The 23,093-nt window shown below is 45.4% G+C and overlaps 1 protein-coding gene and 1 long non-coding RNA gene across 3 annotated transcripts in view; one reads left to right on the top strand and one right to left on the bottom strand.

The window, feature by feature from the left end:
- FAM124A (family with sequence similarity 124 member A) overlaps window positions 1–23,093 on the bottom strand; it is a 61,330-nt gene that overhangs the window by 23,173 nt on the left and 15,064 nt on the right. For both annotated transcript variants that reach the window (XM_045377410.3, XM_015439294.4), the window contains one exon: window positions 8,295–9,028. In XM_045377410.3, coding sequence (XP_045233345.2) covers window positions 8,295–9,028 — 734 coding nt within the window. The remainder of the gene's footprint in view (window positions 1–8,294; window positions 9,029–23,093) is intronic.
- On the top strand, window positions 1,015–5,677 carry LOC141408995 (uncharacterized). The gene is made up of 2 exons (XR_012426979.1): window positions 1,015–4,046; window positions 4,135–5,677. It is a non-coding gene; the product is annotated as an uncharacterized lncRNA (long non-coding RNA).

Genomic DNA, 23,093 nt, shown 5'->3' with positions numbered 1-23,093 from the left:
CCAAAGTGTGGAACCTATTAAGCGTGCAATTAACATTAGTTATCACATTATTATCTCTAGGGTAAAGGCCTTCCTGCATGAGCTCATTCCCAGGCAAGACCAGTTGGGGATAGTCTGTCACCACTTCTGGCAGCAAGAAGCAGAGGTGTCATGCCAGGAGCGGGGACCGTGGCAGTGTGTGTCTCTGGCCTTCCCAGGGACACTGGCTGAGCCCTCCCCTGGGAGAAGGGGGGCTCTCTCACAGCCACATGGCTGGCCTGGGGACGGAGGACTCCATCAGCACAGCCACCATTTTTTGTGTGTGGAAGGGAAGCTGGCCCACAGGCCTCAGGCTTGGCATGAGGGGCAGGGACAGGGCCCAGGATGGCTACCTCATAGCCTGCGTTACTCTCTGTCCCTGCTTTCAGTGGCTGGAGGTTCTTGCTCACAGCCAGCCAGCAGACACCATGGCCCCAGGAGCCCTCCTCCCAGACACCTCCTTACACAGCTTCCTCCTGTGTCCTATTGCGGGGTCCTCCTCACTCTGCACACACCCAGGACCGCCTCTGAACCGCCCCCTCTGCTGAGGCTCTCCGCTGCTCCCTCAGCCTCCTGCACATACCCCCACCAGCCCAAGGTCGCCATCCTCACCACCTTTCCTCCCTTTCCTTCTTTTATTCATTCCACAAACACTGGGTGTCTAACGCGTGCCAGACACTGTTAGAGGCGCTAGGGTGACAGCAGTGGGCAAACAAGACCAAGTCCCTGCCCTCAAGCTGCTTGTCCCTGGTGGGGAGGTGGCCAAGCCTGTGATGTGGGCAGCTGCCATGCACTGGCAGCTGACAGTGCTACGGGGAGGAACACAGCGAGGTGAGCGGGACGGGCTGGGGCATCTGTGCCTGAGAACGAGAGAGGGGCAACTGCCTTTCACAGCGGGAAGACCGACCATTCTTCCCACAGACCTCAGTGAGCCTCCGGGGAGGAGAGACCTGCGGGGGCGAGGCAGCCAGTGTGTGTTTATCTGGGGAGGGGATCAGGCGGTGGGCGCAGGGGAGGCGAGCATGGGAGGTAACCTGCATTCTGAAGGACCCCAAGTGACACAGGGTCACGGGGAGATGAAAGGAGAGGCAGGAAGTCAGGGGGAGGCGAAGGCAGGAGGCCCTGGGAGGGACTGGGCTTTACTCTGTGGATGCGCAGCTGCTGGAGGGGTCTGAGCAGGAGTCACATGATCTGATTTGCATTGTGAAAGGATCCCTCGGCCTTCCAGTGGAGAAGTGGCTGTGGGAGCCCAGGGCAGAAACAAGAGGAAATGCCAGTGGCATTTAGAGAGGGAGGCAGCAGAAGTGGAGGAAGTGGCCGGGTTCTGCAAGCGTCCTGAGGTAGAGCAAGTGGTTTCCTGAGAAAGGACTCAGGGATGACTCCGCTGGTTTGGGCTTTGGAACTGGAGCATGGTTTGCCTGTTCCTGAGTTAGTTTCTTACCAGACGTCTCTGGCCCAGGGAATATGTAGCTCGGAACCCTGACGGCTGCCCCAGCCCCATCCTGCCCAGGCCATTGTGCCTTCTGCTCCCTGGGGCTCCCCAGTCTCCCCGGAACAACATCTGCCCCAGCTCTGCTCAGGCATAGGTTCTTCTGAGCAGCCTCTCGTGGCATCTTCCTACCCTGGCCATGCGAACCCATCTACCCTCTGTGTGGTAACAGCTGCCATTCCCGGGTCATGGGTGCTGACCCAGGGCACGCCAGAGGCATTCTTCCCACAGGCCTCAGTGACCCTGCTAGGGAAGAATTACCATCCTGCGCTTTCAGATTTGGAAATGAAGGTTCCCACCACAGTGGAACATGCCCCTAGCCACTCCACAGGAGTACAGGAGTTGAGACTCTGAAGCCCATGCCACGTGCTGCCCTAGATGAGTTTTGAAGCCACAGCACTGGAATGCTTTGCTAGCTTTCTTGGTTTGCATGTCTGCTATCTCCATTGCTCTGAAAGGTGAAGCCTGGCATAAGGGGCTGCCCAATAACCCAGACATTAGAGTCTAAAGAGGGTTCGGGGACCCATGAGAGATCCCAGACGGCCCTCACTCCTCTATCCCCAGCTCACACTCATTCATTTTTTGATAATATAATAACTGAGACAGATAAGATACAAGTAAACATATATACAAGATAGTTGTTATGGGTTGAACTGTGTCCCCTCAAAATTCATATGTTGAAGTCCCATCTCCTAGTAACGTCAGAATATGACCTTATTTGGAAATAATGAGTTGTTGGAGATGGAATGAACTTAATTTGGATGAGGTCATGCTGGAGAAAGGTGAGCTCCTAATCCAATAGAACTGGTGTCCTTACATAAAGGGAGAATTTGGAGATGACACACACAGGGAGAATGCCGTGTGAACGTGAAAACAGAGACCAAGCTGGTGCTTCCACACACCAACGAAGGCCAAGAAGGCCAGTGCAACAGCAGGCTGGGGAGAGGCATGGAACAGATTCTTTCTCACAGCCTTTGGAGGAACCAACCCTGCTGATGCCTTGATTTTGGACTTCTAGCCTCCAGAACTCTGAAACAATACATTTATGTTGTTTAAGCCACCCAGTTTGTGGTACTATGTTAAAACCAAGAGAGTAACTTAGAAAAGTGATGAAGTGTGTGAGAAGAAAAACCAAACAGAGTGCTGAGGGTTGGGGAAAGGGAACTACTCTAGGTGAGGGAGGCAGAGAAGACCCCTCTGAAACTTGGACAGTGGGAAGGAAATCATGGAGGAGATCATTCCAGGGAGAGAGAACAGCAGGTTTAAAGGTCCTGAGGCAGAAATGAGTTTGCTGCATCTGAGGAGAGTGAGCAAGAAGGAAGGGAAATGAGAGATAAATAAAGCCAGAGAGGTAAGCGGCGACCAGCTGTTGGAAAGCCATAGGCCTTGGTGAAGATCTGAAGGGATTGCAAGGGCCATGGGAAGCCCTTGGAAACTCTGAATCTTGAAAGAGACATGATCTGATGCATCTTTTATGATGACGCACATAAGCACATGCACACAAATGGTCTAGATCTGGAGTGTGCAGGGTGAAGACAAAACAAGGCCCATCTCAGGGTCAGCTCCAGTTTTTCCATCCACTGTCACTTTCGGCACCTCCTAGTGCAGAAAATCATGTGCTTCACCCCACAAAGAGCAGGCTTTTCTCTGCTTCCCTGAAAAACAAGTTTCTGCCTTGTGCAGTCTTGCTGGGAATGTAAAATGACACAGCTGCTATGGAAAACAGTGTCGTGGTTCCTTTCCTCAAAAAATTACACACAATTACTGTATAATCCAGCAATTCCACTTCTGGGTATACACACAAAAGAACTGAAAGCAGGGTCTTGAAGAGGTATTTATACACCCACATTCATAGCAGTGTTATTCACAATAGCCAAAAGATGGAGGCAACTCAGGTGTCCATCCTGAATGGACATGCAAAATCTATCATATTCCTGCAGTGGAATATTATTCAGCTTTAAAGGGAAGGGAGTTCTGATACATTCTACAACATGGATGAACCTTGAGGACATTATGCCAAGTGAAATAAGCCAATAACAGAAAGACAAATACTATACGATCCCACTTATATGAGGTACTTACGGCAGTCAGACTCACAGAAACAGATAGCAGAATGGAGGTTGCCAGGGCCTCGGGGAGGAGGGATGGGAAGTGGTCAGCAGGTACAGACTTTCAGTTTGGCAGGATGAAAAAGTTATAGAGATGGATGGTGGTGATGGTTGCACAAGAATGTGAATGTATAAAGCCACTGAACTGTATGCTTAAAATGGCCAAAATGGTAAATTTTATGTGTATTTTACCACAATTAACAATTAAAAAATAATTCTCTAGAGCCCACATCAGTCCCTCATCACATCCTCAGTGGCATCTGTCTCTCTGTCCTCACAAAACCAGTGTCCCCAGTATTCCAGAAATGATGGCCCAGTCAATCTCCTTGTTGCATGAAGAAGATAAGCAATACCAGCTGGTGTGGATGAGATCTGAAAAGCTCTCTGGTGACGACAATCCCAGGCCTCTGCCTGGCAACTCATTTCAACTGGTAATAATTCTCTATGTCAGGTTTTCCTGCCTTTTAAGTCTTATTAAAAACCTTTAGCTGAAGCTCTTTTCTCTTTCTACCTTCTAAGGACCCAAGGGATAGTGGTGAGCATCTTCTACAGAAGAACTTTTCCATAGACTTGGAGACCATTGTTAAATTATCTTGCCACTCTGAAGACACGGAACTACCTGCTCTCACCATTTTCCAGCCCAAAAGTACAGCCACAATCCCACTGTAGAATTGAGCTTTGGGTCCTCGGACTGTGCTTCTGTCTGTGTATTTTAGGGGGCCCCAAGTCACTTCTTAAGGAGAACTCTGGCCCTGCTCACAGCACTCCTGTAGCAGGCCTCCAAAAGAGGCAGGTGGCCTTCCATTCAGGCCTGTGTTCCTACCAGGCTGCTTGGAGCTCCCTGAGAAAGGAATAGTGCACAACCCTGCATGGCCGAGTTGCAGGACACATGAGCCTATCCTTTACCCATCACATAGAGAACAGGCTCCAGGAACCTGGCTGGGAATAAAAAAGGCAAACTCACGGACACTAGCTACTGAAAGCCTGGCTGAGAGAAACAAATGGTGGGAGAGTATCTGAAGGTGCATTCTTCCCTCTGAGATTAAGCAAAGCCACCAGGAGGTGTGAGTGGGGGCTACTCTGCTTGCCCAGCCTCCCCCTGTACAGCAGCTTTTCTGAACTACATCTGGCTGGGCATACCTGGCCTCACTGCAGGCATCAGGTAAGAAAGCCTTGTGAGTCCCCTGCTGTGTTATTCGAGAGGTATGGCTGAGCACAGGCTGTTGCCACCACTGAGCATGTGAGATGCTGGGGGATCTCTGCTTCCAGGATTCTGAACTGGGACTACTTGTGCATCTAAAGCATGGTTGATTTTTCCTTCGTGAACTCTGAATCATATCATTGATGATTTTCCATTTTGCTTTTGCTGCTACAAGAACTCAAAGTCAACTTTGGGGCTTATTTCTGGAACAGTGCTGGCTGATAGAACTTTCTGCGATAAGGAAAATTTTGCAACAGTGCTATCCAGTACAGTAGCCACTAGCCACATGTGTCTAGTGCCAATGAGGAATGAAATTTAAATTTAAATTTTAATGGTGACATTAACTATGTAGTAGTGGCTATCATTGAACAGTATGGCTCTAGAAAGTATATAGGAAATGACATGCATTTTGAATGTCACACTCGGTTTATCTAATTTTTCTATCAGTATTTGCCTTCTACTTGAAATCCCTTTGTATCTAATTGTTATCACTAATCTTCTTTCATGGTATATATATATCTTTGCCAGCCATCTTAAACATAGTTTTTAAAATGTGAGATCCACTTATAAATATTAAAAAAAGGATAACAGAGCCATATGCCCAATTTTTTGGACTAGAAATTTCTTCTCCCTCCCCCTTTCATGTAATATAGAGTAGTTAAGATGTTCATTTAAGTGGAGGGAGTCCCAGGGTGGCGGAGGAAAATCTTTTCTTTGGTTTCTGTCTCTGTTCTTTTTTTTCATCTGTGCTGCTTATACAAACGTTAAATTTGTGAAAATTTACTGAGCTGTATATTTACAATGCGAACTTTTTGGTATATACATAATTAATAATATTCTTCAATGGAAAGTAAACAAAAACATATAAGGAGAACCTACTGTGTTCAAAGTGGAATGTCGGTTTAGTTCTATGGGGGGTCCGGAAAGATTCATAAAGCAGTCCTTGACTCCACAAAGCCATAGTTTAGTATCATCAGGCATCAGTGCAAATTTCTACAAAATTCTTCCAGGGGGCACCAGGAAGAACTGGGAGCATGTTTGCTGACAGTGAAGTGAAAATAACCAATGGGAAGACTCTTTCATGCCCCCTATGCATTTTCCAGAGGAATCTTCAGCCATACCTGATGCTAGTAACTCCCCATCTACCTCCCTGCCCTCCCACTATGAATCAGGCAATGCCAAGAATGAGGGGAAGATACGTTTCAGGAGGAGGACAGCTTTCTTTGCATTTTATCTGATCTCAGTAAAAAAAAAAATTTCCAAATTCTTACAAGGGGCTGAGTTGATCACAGAAAAGAAAAAAATCTCAACTTTTCTTCTCTGGAGGAATTAAAATGGGAGGAGGAAGTCCCCGAAATATGGAACATTAAGTCAGTGGTGTAGGATGAGGAAATAAATGCAATCTTTCTGAACAAAAAACTATATTTTAAGAAAGCAACTAAAAACTACCCAATCGAGATTTTCTTCAATACATAGCTCCATTCAACTAAACAAAAAAATGTATCTTAAACATTACAGTTCAAAATGGCACTCAGGGAAGATACATTGCTAAAGAGAATGTGGATAGAAAGGTTCACTCTCAACTGCTCCTCCCGCCAAGACCTAACTACCTTAATTTTGCTGAAGACTGAAATATAAATTTTTACTTTGGAAAGTAACTGACAGAGATGGGCAGGTGTGGATCTCATGCTAGCTATCTGCACTGATGCAGATGAACAGGAACCTGCCTGACATTACCAAGAATCTTGGGGGAGGAGGTTATGTGTCCTTTCTGCCCACATTAATTTAATTCCTCAACATATTACTATTTGAACAAGGGCCTGCATTCCGGAGTCACAAGATACAAATCTTTTTTCTACTCTTTCATACTCTATTGCTCTAACTTCAAAAGCCTGCACCTATATGGATTTTATAGCCATTTAAATGTGTGGATCTTCTTTGAAATATTCTTTCCATGGTTCCTTTGAGTAGAGTCCAGGCCAAGCTTTCATACTGCATTCTCTTATTTATCTTATTAGAAGGATCAGGAGAAAAAAGTGCTCTAATTACTGCAAAAAGGAAGAAGTCACTTCAGAAACAGTCACGTTCTTTTTGGTCTTTTAGTATAAACAATATCCTTTGCATTTCATTAACTTTTACTTGGTGCGACTGTATTATATTTTGCATAAAGATTTGGCATTCTTCAAACACAGAAGACAATTTTTCTCACATTTCGAAAGGAATTATAGAGTAAATGCTAGCATATTGAATAATAAAACATTACTTAGTTCCTTATCTGCATAGTTCAAAAGACTGAAAATTATCTAGTTCCTATAAATAGTAAGTATCTCAAGGTGACCTTTCTGATGAGACATGAGGTCTGGCTGTAGTCTGAACCAGTTGTCTGACATGTGCCAAATTCTGACTTCATTTCATGATATGTGGATTACAGTTCTGGTGCTTAAAGCCAAAACCAACAAAAACGATGAAACTTTACCTGCGATTCAAGTAACCACAATCCCTGCCTCGTAAGGCAATGTCCCCCAATTCACTATCAACTTTCCCTTTTCGGGTAGCCAAGTGTGAAAATTGAGACATCAGAGGTAGAGGCTTTTCAGAAAAATAAAGCCCTATTCTCCTGGAACTAATTTGCTTGTTAAATCAAGAAAGCCTGGGTCTGGAAAGCATTTATCAGGTAGGACCAGATGTAGGATGTTCTGTAATATACATGCTGAATTTTGAATTGAGTATAACTAATTATCTCTAATGAGTCAACCACTGGAAGGATGAGAGGAGAAAGGGGGCTGGTAATGAAGCTAAAGAGTTCACCGCAGAAGGACTAGGGCAGCCTACTTAAAATGAATTCGCTCACCCCTTCCAAGCTTAGTGAAACCAGAAGCTCCCAACGCATCGCTTTCTCCTTAAAATGTTTAACGGAACATCCTTTTCCAAGTGATCACAGGATTTCAACAACCTGCTGCCCAGCAGTAGAAGGGTGCAACAGTAGAAGATGGAGGAGGCACCCGAAGGAAGAGAACAGCTATCTCCTCTATGAACATCAATATATATTTTAAAAATTCCAGATAGATGGGCTTTCCTGAAGTTCCTTTGTGGGAGGGAAGAATCCAGTGGTAAAACTTCTAAGTACATGGGCATAGATTCAGGAATCTTTAATCGCAAACTCCCCAGCTAGCTCATTTGAAATCCCCAGGAGTCATGGGTGTTCAGGGGATGCCCAATAGGGGAGGACAGAATGGGAACCTGGAAGAACTGGGAACACGTTTGCTGACACTGAAATGAAAAGAACCAATGGGAAGAGTCTTTCATGCCCTTTTGTTGGGATCCAGTATGGCCACTTTGACTTCGACTAGGAGCTGGGCAGAGGGTCACTGATCTCTCCTTCCTTGACCATTGCTCTGTGACTGGTACTATAGGGTTTGAGGCAGAGCTAACTGTTTCTTGGGTCCCCTAAACAGACAGACAGGTGTCCCCCCAGTACCTGTAGGAGGATCTTGTTCCCATCGTGGTCCTCTGTCTGCCAGCGCCCCTCGCTGATGGGGCTGCAAGGGTTGGGCAGGAGAGGCACGAGCTCGCCGATGTCCCTCACTCGGAACTCCAGCACGGACGAGTCGGTGGGCACCGGGCTCTGGTCACAGGGCAGTCTTTTCAGGGAGAACTGGATGTCCACATCCAGATTGGAGAAAATAGGGAAGATGCAGAAGTCCGCTTTCTTCTGGCTGGGGCTCCTCCGGAGAATCAGCTCGTAGAACCTGAGGCTGTCGGCGTAGTTGTCGTGGCGACAGTAGACAGTGAAGCGCACGATTTCCTTGCCGTAGTGCACTGGCCGGATGGCCCACAGCGGCGTCCCAGGGGCCAGTGTGAAGAAGTCCTGGCTGCAGGGCAGGTAGGGCAGGAACCGGCCGTGCACACGCTCGGTATGGTGGTGGCGCCAGGGCGGCTGCTGCAGTGTGCGGTGCAGCTGCAGGATCTGCTCTTCGCCGTACTCCTCCTGCAGGAACAGCACCACCGCCAGCGCCGGCTGAGCGCCCTTGGGGGGCTTCCGCCGCCGCCTGCATGCCCGCCTCTCGGACACCCTGAACAGCGGGAGGTCCGGGTGGATCCACGCCAGGACCTTGTCGATGGCCTCCTGCAGGGGCTGGGACTCCCCTGGGTCTGCGATTATGTGGATGCTGACCAGGAAAGGGTCCTGCGCCTCTTCAACGGAAAGCTCACCTAGGGGCACGCAAAAAACGAATGGATGAATGAATACAATTATGATTATTTCATTAAAGTGTCCAGTGATGACGTGTACAGGCTTGGCAGGAAGAGAAGTCAAATTCTAACTGAACTGACTCCATAACCTGTGATGTTCTGATCCCAAGTTTACCTACAAAAACTACTATGTCAGCACCCTAGCAGCCAAAGATGAAAGGGGTGTTGCTACGTGAATAGTTTCCAAGCTGGACAGGGTGAGGAGAACCTTGGTCCTGTATTTCATCAGGTTGATCGGTATAGGGAACATTTGACTTTATATTTATGTATCAGACAAATGGAAAGTCAAGTCTGGTGTCTTAGAAGGAACAACAGGCCCATTAGAAAAGATGCCATAGCATCTTGTGGACACCATTTAGTATTTCCTGAAATAACTGCAGGGCCTTGCCCCGTACATGTTCCCTACACAAATGCACTCCTCTGGTTTGCTTATTTCATTTGTTTATTTTGTTAACACACACTCACGAGCTCCTTCCTACCTGCCTCACTGGGAGTGAGGCACAAGGCAAACGATGGAGGACAAGAGAGACCTGTGCTTGCCCCCTGGGGCTTACTCTACAGACAGGTCATGCCCTGGCTGGTGACGAGTCCTGCCCACAGTGTCCCCTGTTGTGCACAGTGTCATGTTGCTGCTGGAAACACAGGGAAGGATGACCCTTGGAGCCAAGCGCAGTGTTTGCTTGCTGTTGGAGCTTACTGGGGCGGAGGTTAGGGTGGAAGGAAAGCAGGGTGAGACCATGATTGCCCATGAAATGACACCTTTTGTGCCCCTTGCTGGGCCACGTCCACCCAGAAGCCCACACATCTTGAATGGGTCGGTTACCCTCCCTGTGATCTCTGGCAAAACACCTGAAAGTATTGAATTCCAAGCATGAAGTTGACTGTTTAACTTGGCAACACTTTCCCATGGGGTGACAGTTTTTTTGGCCAGACTTGGCATATTTCTAAATCATATATCTGATAAAAGGCTTGCTCTTTTAAAAGATGGTTCTATTTGCATTTATATAAGTTTTCGGTCTCATTTAAGGGAATTGAGACATCTTTAGGCCAATTGTGATTTAGGGGGCTAGATTCACCCAGAATCTAGATCTGACTTTACAACACACATGCCTCACAGTATCCACTAGGGGTGTCAGGCATAGAGTGATCATGTGGTCAATTGTGTTCTACCAATGTGGTGTGCTTTTCAGAATCATAACCTTGATCAAGTCACAGGATGAAAATTTTTTTGTGGTAGGTAGACATTCCAAGTGGGCTTACAAGTTCATTTCACTATGTGCAGCTGCAATAACATGGTTTTAATTTAATCGGATCAAAACCTGTCTGAATTTTCATCCCAACTCTATTAAGTGTCTCACTTGAAAACAGTCCAGCTTGTGGTCTTCTCTCTCATTCATGCATTCATTCGCACATCTGTTAAGCAATCAGTTTGTACCAGGCACTGGGGACACAAAGAAGCTGGCACTAATTATGTATGCCCAGGCACTATCAGGTACATTTACACATACTCTGGCATGATATGCTCCCTGAGAATTGTGCAGTGCACAACCTGCACAACCATAGGCGGCAGCCCTCTGAAGACCCATAAGCCCATAAGATGAGAACTTTGTGATTGAGTTGGGAAACACAAACATCAAAAATTAAAATTAAATCTGATAAATTAAAATTAAATCAGATATATGCCTAAAAGGAATACAATGGAATAGTAACTTGGGGTGGGGGCTAGATTCTAAAGTCACTGTGAAGAAAAGGTTATCTATAGACACTATTAACACTGAAAGTCTCCCAAATTTCCAATAAAGCACTAACTTGTAACAAGACAAGATGGCCAGACAGATGTTTCTTTAGTTGAACACCACATAAAATGACCATTTTGCTGCAGGGTCATGTACAAGAGAATAGTCTGTTTCTTTAAACACTAAACCCTTACTCATCAAACCCTGCCCTTCACTCTACAAGAGGCTTCTGGCAACCTGAGAGGCTCCTGGAACTTAAGGATGACTCAGGTAAGAGCAGAGTCAAGTTTCAACTCTCCACAATCATGGAGTAGAATGGCAAGTGGAATCCTTTCAATTGTCTTCCCTCTCTTTCCTTCCTGCTGGCTGGGCATGTTTTCCCAAATTTGTATGAGTTAAATATGAGCATAAAGCAATTCCAACTTACTAGACTTGACAAAGGAAGGAGGGCTCTACAGAAGAAGGCTTCCTCGAAGAGGTACCATATGAACTGGGTCTTGAAGGGTAAAGGCAGAGAGCACATCCTCTTGCTCATGATGCCTTTAGATGCTGAGGAGATTCGGAAGTGTTTATGAAGGTATAGAACTGTGCAAAAAACAAGCACATTTGGAAGGGGGCCATGGGTAATTCTGAGACACGGCAACAGATGCAGCTGGAAAAATGGATTAGAACCAAGCTGTATGGGGCCTCAGCTCAATTCAGTAGTTGATAAGGGGCAAAGGAAGGTTTAATGAAGGGGTATTGGGATCAAGTTGGGGGAAAGTTGGCTATAGGCAAAATAAGGAGTTAGAAGACTAGTGAGGAGTCCAGACAAGAGATGACAAGGACTTGGCAGTATAGGAGATTACATTAGTGGCCTCAGTTCCTTATCCTACTGTGTACCCTTACTTTCTGCCATGTGACTGTGTAGTTCCTCCCACTAAATGGGTGGTGTATTTCCCCACCCTTTGATTTAGGATGAGACCATATGCCTAGCTTTGGCCAGGAGACAAAGACAGCAGTGGCATGTGTTTTGGCTTGCCTCCCTGTGCTCCCAACATTTCCATGAGAAGAACATGCTTGGGTAAGCCCACCGGTCCTGGTAAGGGGATGAGACACATGGAACAGATGCACTCTAGCTGAGCCCGCCCTAGATCAGCCAACCTTCACACCCAAAGACACAGGGCAAGAGCCACTCAGGTGAGCATGGTCTAGATCAGCTGACCCAAGACAAATGGGAAATAATAATGACTGTTGTTTCAAGCCACTGAGACTGGAGGTGGCTGTTACCCAGCAGTACTTACAGATCCAGGACAGACAGTCAAGTGGGTGAATAGAAGAGGCATGGATTCACAGGTTATAAGGATGCAAATGGCAGGCCAGGGAGTCCACAGGCCTGGTGAGTGGGGTGTAGGAAAAGTTGGAGAGGAGAATACCTTAATGTTTCCAGCTTGAACAAGTGATCTGATGTGGTTTAGCTGAAATAGGAAATAGAGGAAGAAGGGCAGATTTGTGGGAAAAGACAGAAAGTTGCACCTTGGCTACTTGGCTTGAGATATCCAAATGACTTCGAGGAGAGATGTCCTTTGGCAACTGGAATTTTGTGTTGTGTAGGTGAAGGGCTGAATTTAAGGATGGGCCAGTTACTTTCAGATCATATTCTCATTTTTATGCAGTTATCTGATAAGTGTGTGCCCCCATATAGATTTGAATCATGAAAACTCATCATGATGGCTAGGAAAACAATCAGAATTCAGAGACGATTCTGGCCCTTTTCTTTGCTTGCCCTTTCTGCCTGCCTGGTTTATTTCCGTTTGGTTGAACATTCATGACGCTATCGGCAGAAGTACAGTTGACGCAAAAGTAGTAACGCTGCAATGAGATTTCCTGCCAGTCACTAACTCCAGTAAAATTAGGAGAAAACACCACTTCATCTAAATGGATTTCACTTTTCTCTGTGGCCTTGAACTCCCAACAGTGGAGACATGAGACTTTGCTAAACATCAGTGAATGCTCCATGTAAATGGAAAAGGACAGAAAGGCTTTGAACAATCTGGGGATCAAGAATTTTACCTGAAAAAATTACAGATGATTTCAATGACGGGGGGAAAACACCATGCAAAGTAAAGGAACATCTGGGAAAAGAAGCTGCCAGGGCCACCAGGCAGTCCCTTCAAGGTCCTGATCCCACCCCCAGGTGTGCATGTGGCCAGGTACACAGAGTGACATGTTAGCTAACATGGGTGCTTTCTCCATGTTCTACATGTATGAACTCGTTTAATCCTTACAACCACTATAGAAAGGGGAGGTGCTATGATTGTCCCCATTTTAGAGAACAGGAAATGGAGGCACAGGAGGTGAAGTAGTCTGCCAAGGTCACACAGAGTAGGAGCACTAACTCCAGCTTCCGAGTTCCGTGTACACCATCAGCCCAGGCTCTGCAGAGAAGTGTGCTCGCCTCTCCACTGTATCCGTTTCACAGCAGAGTGGCCAGCTGCCATTCTCCATCCATGTGTGGCCACAGTGGCTCCCGTCTGGCCCCTCTGCACGGCTCTCCCACCTCATTCTCACTGGCTTCATTCCTGGCCACCAGCCAACAGCTCCATTTCTTGGACACCCACTTACGTTTCTTTCCTCTGGCCCCAGGACTTGGAGGAAGAATAAGCTAGAAACTGCCCTCCCTGTTGGCACATGCCCAGGTCTTCACATCTCAGCAGTGCCCTCAAGGGCAACTCAAACAGGCCAGCACCACAGGTGGGTGCACAAGTGAAAGGAATGCACAACAGTGACTCAAGAAAGCCTAAAGCATGGCGTGAGCGGCTTGGGTGTGAAGAGGCCCAGGAGAAGGTGGCTTCTGAGACTCCCCAGTGGAGTTGTCAGGGCGCGCAGCCCTGTGCCATCTCTATCAGTTACACAAAGGTTTCCCTGAGAGCAGTAACAAAGACCACGCTGAAGTCTGCATGGATGAGTGAATGTTTACAGCTCTGCAGTAGGGCGAAATGCCCGGCCTCAGAGCAGGGGGGTGAGCTGAAAGGCATTCCACCAAGTACCAGCTCGCCTGGCAGTTTGGGAGGCAGCCAAGAGCGGGCGAGCCAGGATGATGAAGACCCAACCCCCAGAGCCCCCTCTGCACTGCGTGAACCAGGGACATGTAAGTGGCTAAGACTCTGCCCCAGAGGAGCTAAGGAGAATGAGCAGCAGCATTAGCATGCTCCGGCCATCACTAGCATGTACCCGCTGCACGTGACCTGAAAACACACAGCAAAGAACACAGAACGCAGCTTCAAGCTGTCATCAGGTGTTAGAGTTACACACCCCCCAGAGAAATGTGCCTCTGTGGAGCTGGAGAGGAAACCAAGTATTTGAGGGGAAGGACAGAAAATGTGAATAATTAATTGCCACGAAAAGTCTCTGTGCCTCCCTGGAGAAGCACAGACGACATGACTGTGGGATGGGCTCTGACTTTATCATATCTATTACACGTCTTCTCAAACGACCTAGCGAGCACCTGTTGAATTAGGGTAAAACACAGACCAGAACCAAACAGAGCAGTGGCACAGACTGCCCCAAGGCTGGTGGGAGGATGGGAGCTGCTAGCACACCATTAACAAGGCTTTCAAATTAGTTTGTGTTTCCCTAAGGAGAAGGGAGATTCTTTTTCATTTGATTATAGACAATTAGGCTTTCCTTTGATAACATAAAATGAAAACAGTGTTAAAGAAAGCAGTGCACAAGCTCAGGCCTTCTATGATGCAGAAAGTGTACTATTAGCCTGGGCATTTGTTATATATATATTTTCCAACATTTTACCTCTCCTGTGTATCCTGTTTTTGGCCATTTAAATTTAACAGAAAATTAATTTAGACAATAGCAACCATTTATTATGCTCTTATTATTTGCCAGACATTGTCCTACAAGCTTTATGTATACTATCTCATTTAATCTTTAAAGCAACACTATGATAGATGAACCACTAACTGACCTGCTCAAGACCATTTGGCTTGGATCTGTGCTCCTCACCAGTACATCCTCTCACCTCTCAAGGGCACAATCCCTGTGATACAGGAGATGGAAAGAAATTATTTAGGCATATAGTGAGTGTAAAAGAGCCCTTGGCAGAATTTTACTTTAACAAAAAAGCAGCCCCCAAATCATTTCTTTTCTAACAAAGAGCAGCCTGAAAATTCGAGCTGTAGACATAGATAAGCAAGCTGGAAGCTTGCAGGGATGAATGCCAGCAGCTGCGCCAATAGAAGAGGGCTACCTGAAGGCCAGGTATGTTCAACATGGAGGCTCCGACTTCCCTGTTCTTTGTCCCCCATGTGTACAGTAAAGGAATAGGCAACATGGCGCCTGCCAGGTAGAGAACCCATCTGCATAATAAAAGATTACAGTGGGGGACGGCCAGATTTTCGCAAGCTGTGCAAATGGCACACCTAGTCCTAACCAGTTTTTTGCATCTTATGCAAATAGCACACCTGCTCCGACCAATCTTTTGTGCCCTATGTAAATCAGACACCACCTCCTCAAGCTCATCTATACAACCCTGTGCATTTCGTGGCAGACCAGAAACCCGCTTGGGAGCCCTCTCTTGGCAGGAGATAGCCTTTCTCTTTCTTTCGCTTATTAAAGCTCTGCTCTTAATCTCAATCCTTGTGTGTCCACATCTTTGATTTCCTTGGCGGGAGACAACAAATCTCAGGTATTATTCCAGACGAATGATGCCACTTCACTTGGAATCATCGTGTTGGTTTTTCTGCCCCAAATTGGCTGGGGCTCTGAAATCATGGCTTAGCTCCTTCACCCACCTTAGGTGGGAGAGCCTGCTGTGAATGGGCTGGCCGTTTCGCCTGGGTGGGCATCCTCAGCCGGAGTCTTCGAAGAAGAGGGCAGGAGACTCAAGTCCTGCCTGTTGACAGACTTCCGGGTGCTGGACCTACCTCAATGCTGCCTGTGCCAGGGCCCCTCACAACCACTCTCTGCAGTCCTGGGCTTTAGATCAGCCGTGCCTGCACTGCCTCTTGCTGCCTGGTGCCTGCCAGACTAGCCCTCCTCCCAGAACTGGCCAACGGGTGTGTCCCCAGAGCACCCCTCCCTAGCAGTGGGCATGTCTAGTTGAAGGTATCTCTCATTCCAAAGGAAATTCCTGGACAACTCTCAGGATATGACAAGCTCAGGTATCCCTTTCTAGAATTTTTGGGCAACAATTAATATGATTGTCACTTTAGACACAATTTGTCACTCACAATTTGCAATTTAGTTGCATCATTTATTTAATCAAAGAATGTTTACTGAGCACCCATCATGTGCCAGGCACTAGAGGACACAGTGGTGAATAAAACAGTCTCTGCCTTCAGAGAGCTTATAATCTAGTGAAGGAGACAGACAATAAACAAATATATAAGATGAAGCCGGGTAGCTAAGTCCTACAGACACTTCACTGAACACACACATGCTCAATGTGGTTTCCAAGGCAGCGGCTGTAACCGTTTACCATTGACCGAATAAACTGCCGTGCACCATTCCAGTGCCAAAATTACTGCCAACTCCCCAGTGCCCAGTAATCCCCCACGACGCCAACAGACTGTGAACGAGGGCACCTCCAGCTGTTGCAGGCTGTTTGGTTTAGGAATCTGGCCCTGGAGCCTGGCTTGAGACCTGTATAAGGTTGAATAAACACCTTATTTGCATTTCTAAAGCCCCCATCAATGGCACTGAGTGGCTGGGGAGCTGGGATACTGGTCTGCCAACCAGACCCACGTGATCCAGTGGCAGAAAACTCAGGTGAGACGGTGCATCACACACACAACAAAGACACATCCCAGGCACCGGCTGACACTGTGAATAAGGACCAGATCTGGGCTGGGCGCGGTGGCTCATGCCTGTAATCCCAGCATTTTGGGAGGTTGAGGCAGGTGGATCACCTGAGGTCAGGAGTTCAAGACCAGCCTGGTCAACATGGTGAAACCCCGTCTCTAATAAAAATACAAAAAAATTAGCCAGGCGTGGTGGCAGGCACCTGTAATCCCAGACACTCAGGAGGCTGTGGCAGGAGAATCGCTTGAATCCCGGAGGTAGAGTTGCAGTGAGCCGAGATCATGCAATTGCACTCCAGCCTGGGCAACAAGGGCAAAACTCCATCTCAAAAACAAACAACAACCACCACCACAACAAAAACAGATCTGAAACCAGGAGGGAAAAAGGCTCTGGGCGACGACGAACACAAAACTCGCAGAGGGCTGGCCTCCCCACATTGAGGCATTCCCCAGAACGCCAGAAACAAATGCCTTCAGAAATGGGCCTCCAAATTCCTTCCTGGGAGACGCTATTCATCCGGAATGTAATGAATAACCTGCCTTCATCTCTTTTTTTCATAGTTTCAGAAGCCAGTTCTTTGAAACTCTGAACTGATTAAAAATACGTAAGCAACTCCTTTACTCCACCAATATTTAAGACAAAATCTCAGACTTCGTTAATTCTTAGTAATTTTATAATTTTGACAAGGCCTGTTGGCCTGCAATTTTGGGCTGTGAAAGTGGCAAGGCTGGTCGCAGTGCTGGAAATAATGACCTGTGGTGGCAGTGAAGTGACATATAGGATTTTTAACATGGAGATCCAAACTGCATTTATAATATAGATCATAAGGTTCTTCCTCAGCCTGATTTCACAGAAATGTCCTGTAATTGAAGAATTGAACTTAGGCTGAAATGATTAAGCTAAAGCTTATATTTTCATTTGGCAGAGGAGTACAATAAGGGATCTTTCTGGTCTATAGGCCCTCTCACACTTTTATAAGAAGGGTGGTTTTGCTATAACAGTTATTCGAATGCCCTCTCATTTTTTTTTATGATTTGCTGCAGAAACAATGTCAGTGATGTGGATGTCTAATTCATATTCCTGAGCTCATTCTAAAACCAGGACACTATTAAGAAAAAAAATATAGAAAGTAAGGCAGATACTTTAGACACCCTGCTGTTTTTTTTTCCCCCCACTCGGAAATGGGACATCCATCTTACTTTAAATGTATTTCTAAGCTTCATTCAGGTCCACCATTCTGAAACATACTCTCCTGATGGGAAAAGGAGGGGGAGCAAAAGCCAGACACTAACCAGAGGAATGACAGACACTTTAAATTCTGACACAGCTTGACAGAGATTCTGGGAGAAGACCAGGAGGTTGATATGTAATTAGTCTGAGGAGGTGTAACTGCAGCTAGAAACACTTAAACATATCTAGCACACGTGTGTAAGTCCTTGGTACTGCAAGAACTTTGAAAGTTTATGAGACGGTAATGCAGGCCTGACACACAGCAATGTACCATGCTTAATGATGTAGTAAGACTCCTCTTGCATAAAAATTTGACAGTTCAAAATGCCTGAAGAGACTATATAGCATTCTACACAGAGTCCTTTCTTCTACTCAGTAATTTTAATTCTCTGTAAACCACATTATGTGCTTGTCATTTTCATTTGTAGCAAAGTCTTCCTGAGAAAGTCAAGATCTCAATGAATATTGGAGATCCGGAGATGACAGAGCAGGGCTTAGAAACAAGAGGAACAGAATTAGTATTCATCTTGTATTAGGAAATGAAAGAAATCTTCCAAAAAGAACAAAACAAAAAAGACAAAAGAGAAAGTTAGCCTAAGCCTATCTCAAGGATTTGTTCATCAGGAAACTCCAGGCCTCTCAGTCTTACATGAGAGCTCGTGGGAGGAATCCTTACAATTACATTAGTTAAGATTTATTTTAAAAAGGGATTTATTCTGGCAGGATGTTGAGAAATCAGATGGACAATGATTAGCTGTTGCAGCTCTTCTAAGAAAAGCCACTGTATATGTGCTTATAAAACACATCCTGAACGCAGTAGACGCAGCAGTGATGAAATCCAGCATTGGCTTTGCTCATGATCAAACGAGCAATGTAGGAAGTGGATGGAGCCTGGCGACTCATTTTTTTTTTTTTTTTTGCCTAAAATTCAGTGGAATAGTCAAATACTTTGAAAATTTTAATATAACACTGACAAGTCTCCAGTCCTTGTTCCTAAGTCTCCTTAGAAAATGTGTACATTGGGCCCATTTGGAGAACAAACTTACTGGACATGACTAGAAAATTAAGGATGGGTAGGACAGTCAGTCCAGCCCCCTGATTTTACAATTGAGGTCAGGCCACTTGTCAATGGTGGGTCTAGAAAGAGAACAAACATCTCCCAACTCCCAGTTCAGGGCTTTCTCCTTTATATCTCAGCTGCACCTAGTCCTGAAGTGCCTGCTCTCATTGAAGGCCCCAAGGACTCCAAGTAAGAGGAGACATAGCTTGTCCTTGCCTTTGGGCTGCTTACAATCTAATTGAGAAGCCAAGACCTGCACATGTGACCAACATAACAAAAATACAAGATACATTCTAAATGATGTGGAGAATGAAATGCAGAAATAATAACCAAGTTTCCCTCTCCCACAGTTTTCTTAATTGCCTTGGGGCCCTCCAGCTACAGAGTCCTGGCTATTCACTGCTTCCGGGAGGATGGTAGCAGATAAACTTAGTAATTGAATTTCTGAAAATTTTGTTTTAACTCATAGCAGAGGAAATGGTCTTGAAGGGCAAGTCTCTCTATTGCAAGAGCCAGGCTTTTGGAGACAGAAAAGGCTTTCTGAGCCAGAAAAGGCTGAAAACCTAGAGCAGAGGGTTCACACTGTGAACCGGAAGACGGAAGAACATGTGGGGCTGCAAGGGCAGCTTTTCCAGCTCAGATGCCAAGTCTGGCCTTCTGGTGGGAGGAAGACAACTGGAAGGAACCTGACAAAAATCTGTATGCCAGAAGGGTTCTGAGAAAGGATCATGGATAGAACCTCCCCTGGGCTGAGCCCTGCAGGCATTGGGATCCCTGAGAAGAGCAGGACTGTGTCTTCACTTATTAGGGGGTGAGGGCGGCAGCTCAAGATGAAGTTTAGCTCAATTATAGAGAAATAAAGCAGTACTGCTTTTATATCTAAGTTGGTGATGGAAAATTCATACTCTTTATAATAGGAGCTTCTTATAGGAGTTCTCAATGAAGAGCAGAAAGTGTTATAATCTAACAGATGGCGAGCCCTTCATCACACTGTCTAATAGAGAGACCTCCAACTTCCCAGTTCAGGCTATCTGTGGCCCTACATGTTTGAGCCTCACTCTCCTTGAGTCTGGGGCAATGAAATATTAAATATGGACTTGTAGAGAAAGCCCAGTTATCTCCATAATTGACAAAGGAAAGACTTCTTGTAACTATTCTTGTTATGAAAAGGAAAATCCTTCTAAGCACAGGCTGAACTGCTCAGTTTCGCTTCCTTTGTGTGCCAATAACAACGTCAGAAGATGTCAGGGTCAGGTCAAAATAAAAAGGGGAGTGAGAGCATGTGGAACATTCCTTCCCTTCCTGAATCAGGTGATGTACAAAATAGAAGTTTCACAAATGTGGAAGAAGGAGAGAAGGTTTCGAAAGAAGGAAGAATGATGGGATCATCTTATTTTGTAACCTTGAAAAGATATGACTTGACTTTTTACATCATATTTTTCAGCTACTTCCAACTTGTTATTCTATCAGGGGTTAAAGGCAGCAGTATGGATGTTGAATAAAGATAGAAACTCTACTGGAGTGGAACATATTTTCCATAAAGACAATTTTTATGACACTCTCATCCATGTCTGTGGGAGAGTGAAATGGCACCTTTGGAGAATACCCTAGCAATAGGGATCAAAAGCTTTAAAGAGTACACTTTTTACCCCAGCAATTCTGATTGTAGGAGTGTCTTCTAATAAGGAAGGATATGCACAAAGACCTATTACAAAGATGTTTTTTGGCAATGCTGTTTATAGTAGTGAAAAAGCAAATAAAACCTATAGGACCAACAATAGGGTACTGGTGAATAAAGTGCAGTGCAAAAATATAAGGGAATACTGTATGAATAATCAAACTACTATAGAAATGAGTTTCCTGGCATATAAAGATGTTTGCACTATAGTTAGAAAATTAGTCTATAAAACTAAATATACAATGCCATTTTCTAGTAAATTATTACCCCAAATTTTATATATCTACAGAAATATATGGATGCTCAAAAAAAAAAAAATCCTATAAAGGCAGACACCAAATTATGTATAATGGTTGTTTCTGGATGGTAGGATTCTGGGTCGTCTTCTTTTTGCTAATCTGTATTCTCTGATTTTTCTGCAATGACTGTGTATTATTTGGGTAGCAAAACATTATTTTGAAATTAAGAAAAGCACCAGGCACATCAAGGTAAGGAGTAGTGGCAGTTATTCACTTTTGTTTCCTCTCTTGGGGGAAATCCTGACAATTCTGGTAGACCAGATATCCCTGAGGTACCACTTCAGCTTTTCAGGGAGGTAAAAAAAAGTAGTAATGAGAAGTCTCCCTCCATTTTTCTTTCATATCCTGGACAGAAACCAACACTCTCTTTGGAGGTGAAGTCACACAACTAAAACTTACCTTTGAATCCAGAAGACGACACCGTATTTTTTTGGAAATGGATACCAGCATAGCAAAGCATCAAAGGAGTTATCTGGGTCATGTATTGTCCTTACCCTGTGATTTTCTGATGCATATCTTTGGTTATTGCTCTTTTCTTATCAACTGTCAGATAATTAACACTGCCTAGCTTTTCAGGTCCCCATTCAGAGGACTCTGAATATACAGGCCCCACACCATGAAATAACAATCTAATGGACTCACACGTTCAGCTTCAGTAGTTCCTTCATCTCAGAAGTTTCATTTGCCACTTTCATGGTCCAACAGGTAAGGCTGCTACCTGAAACCCCAAACACACACCTCTACCCTCTTCATAAGGGATATATCCTGTGTTTTAGAATAAACCACTCTCAGTGGGTAAACATGATCTTTTCTTTTCAATTATCAACTTAAAAACGCAAATATCAAGTGAAAAACTTTTTCATCCAGATATTAGGTGGATCCTAGAGCCTATAGGTTTTAAAAATTAGAACCCGAAAGTAAGAGATTCGGATAAGCCATGTGTATCAGGGATGATTTCAGAGCGAGCTTGCGTAACGAAGACATGGGCTAGCTCGGTGCTCCTCAAACTTCTGGTACGTACAACTTACTGGCCTCGGGAGGCCTGGGATTCTGCATTTCTAACAAGCTCCTGGTGATCCCTGGACCACACTCTAAGCAGCAAGTTTTCCAATTTGGTGATTCTATATGCTCTACCAGGCCATTAACACCTTCCCCTGGGCAGCTGACAAAATGCGAAGCAAGTAGTATGCCCTGACCCACAACAGCTGGCATTCTGTGGCTCTGAGGCTATGGCTGAGCCACCACCTGAGTGGCTGCAAAACCCAGACCTGCCATAAATGACACACCCAGGCCTGTGGCCTATTAGTGTCACCTACCAGCTACATGCCAAATGGCCCCAGCCCTAGGAGGAGGGCCCAGGGACCTGACAAGTATCCCAAAGCCCCTCCACAGAAAACTTCAATGCCTGGGGTTGTGGGAAGAGCCACCAGCAGCAGGGCCCTCTCTCCACAGTTAGGGAAAGCTGGAGTGAGGGAAAAGAAACCTTAAGGGTGCTCTCCCATACACCTACAGAGACAGTAGCTATAAGCATACCGGATGCCCCATTCCTGGAATGCAATAGACACTACTGAGTAAAAGCTTTAATTCTGCAGTCACTTTGAAGGAAAAGCCACAAAAGAAGACAGACTGGATAAGGAAATCAGATTGATCTGTCCAGATGTACAGCATTTCAGTGGTTCCTCACTTGTTTCTACAGCCATGACCACACACTAAGATGGAACATGTTATCACTGACACCATCGACCAACACTCAGCCCCTCATGGAGAACCCGATCCAGGGCTGCAGACTCATTCCAGCTGTGCCACAGCTCACCCTGAATCTCCTTTGAGAACAGTTTTGTGAATAAACTTGACTGTTGTGCCAGGACATGGTCTTAAATGTAATAAAAATGGAAATAGTTCTTATTTGGGGTTCGTTGGCTGAAAGTTGCACACTCAAGTGCTTCCAGCTCTGTGGATGGTAGAGTAGAAATTCAAAACCCTATGATTTTCCCCCACTTGGAAATATGTACACCATCTCCCCAGTGCTTTCAGTTGTTTTATGTCAACTGCTGGGTTTATTACAGTATATCAAACAATCATTAGTATTACTAATAAGCCTTTTGGAAGCTAAGGAAGTAAAAAACTAATGAAAATAGGGGCAGACCTGAACTGAGACACTCAAGATATACAACTAACTCTAAGTGACTACATTCTAATTCAGAGAATACTGGTGACTTTTCTTTAT

Source organism: Macaca fascicularis, chromosome 17 (assembly GCF_037993035.2).
Source record: "Macaca fascicularis isolate 582-1 chromosome 17, T2T-MFA8v1.1".
NCBI lineage: Eukaryota > Metazoa > Chordata > Mammalia > Primates > Cercopithecidae > Macaca > Macaca fascicularis.
Note: the sequence above shows the minus strand (reverse complement) of the source record. Positions and strands in the feature narration are given on the sequence as shown.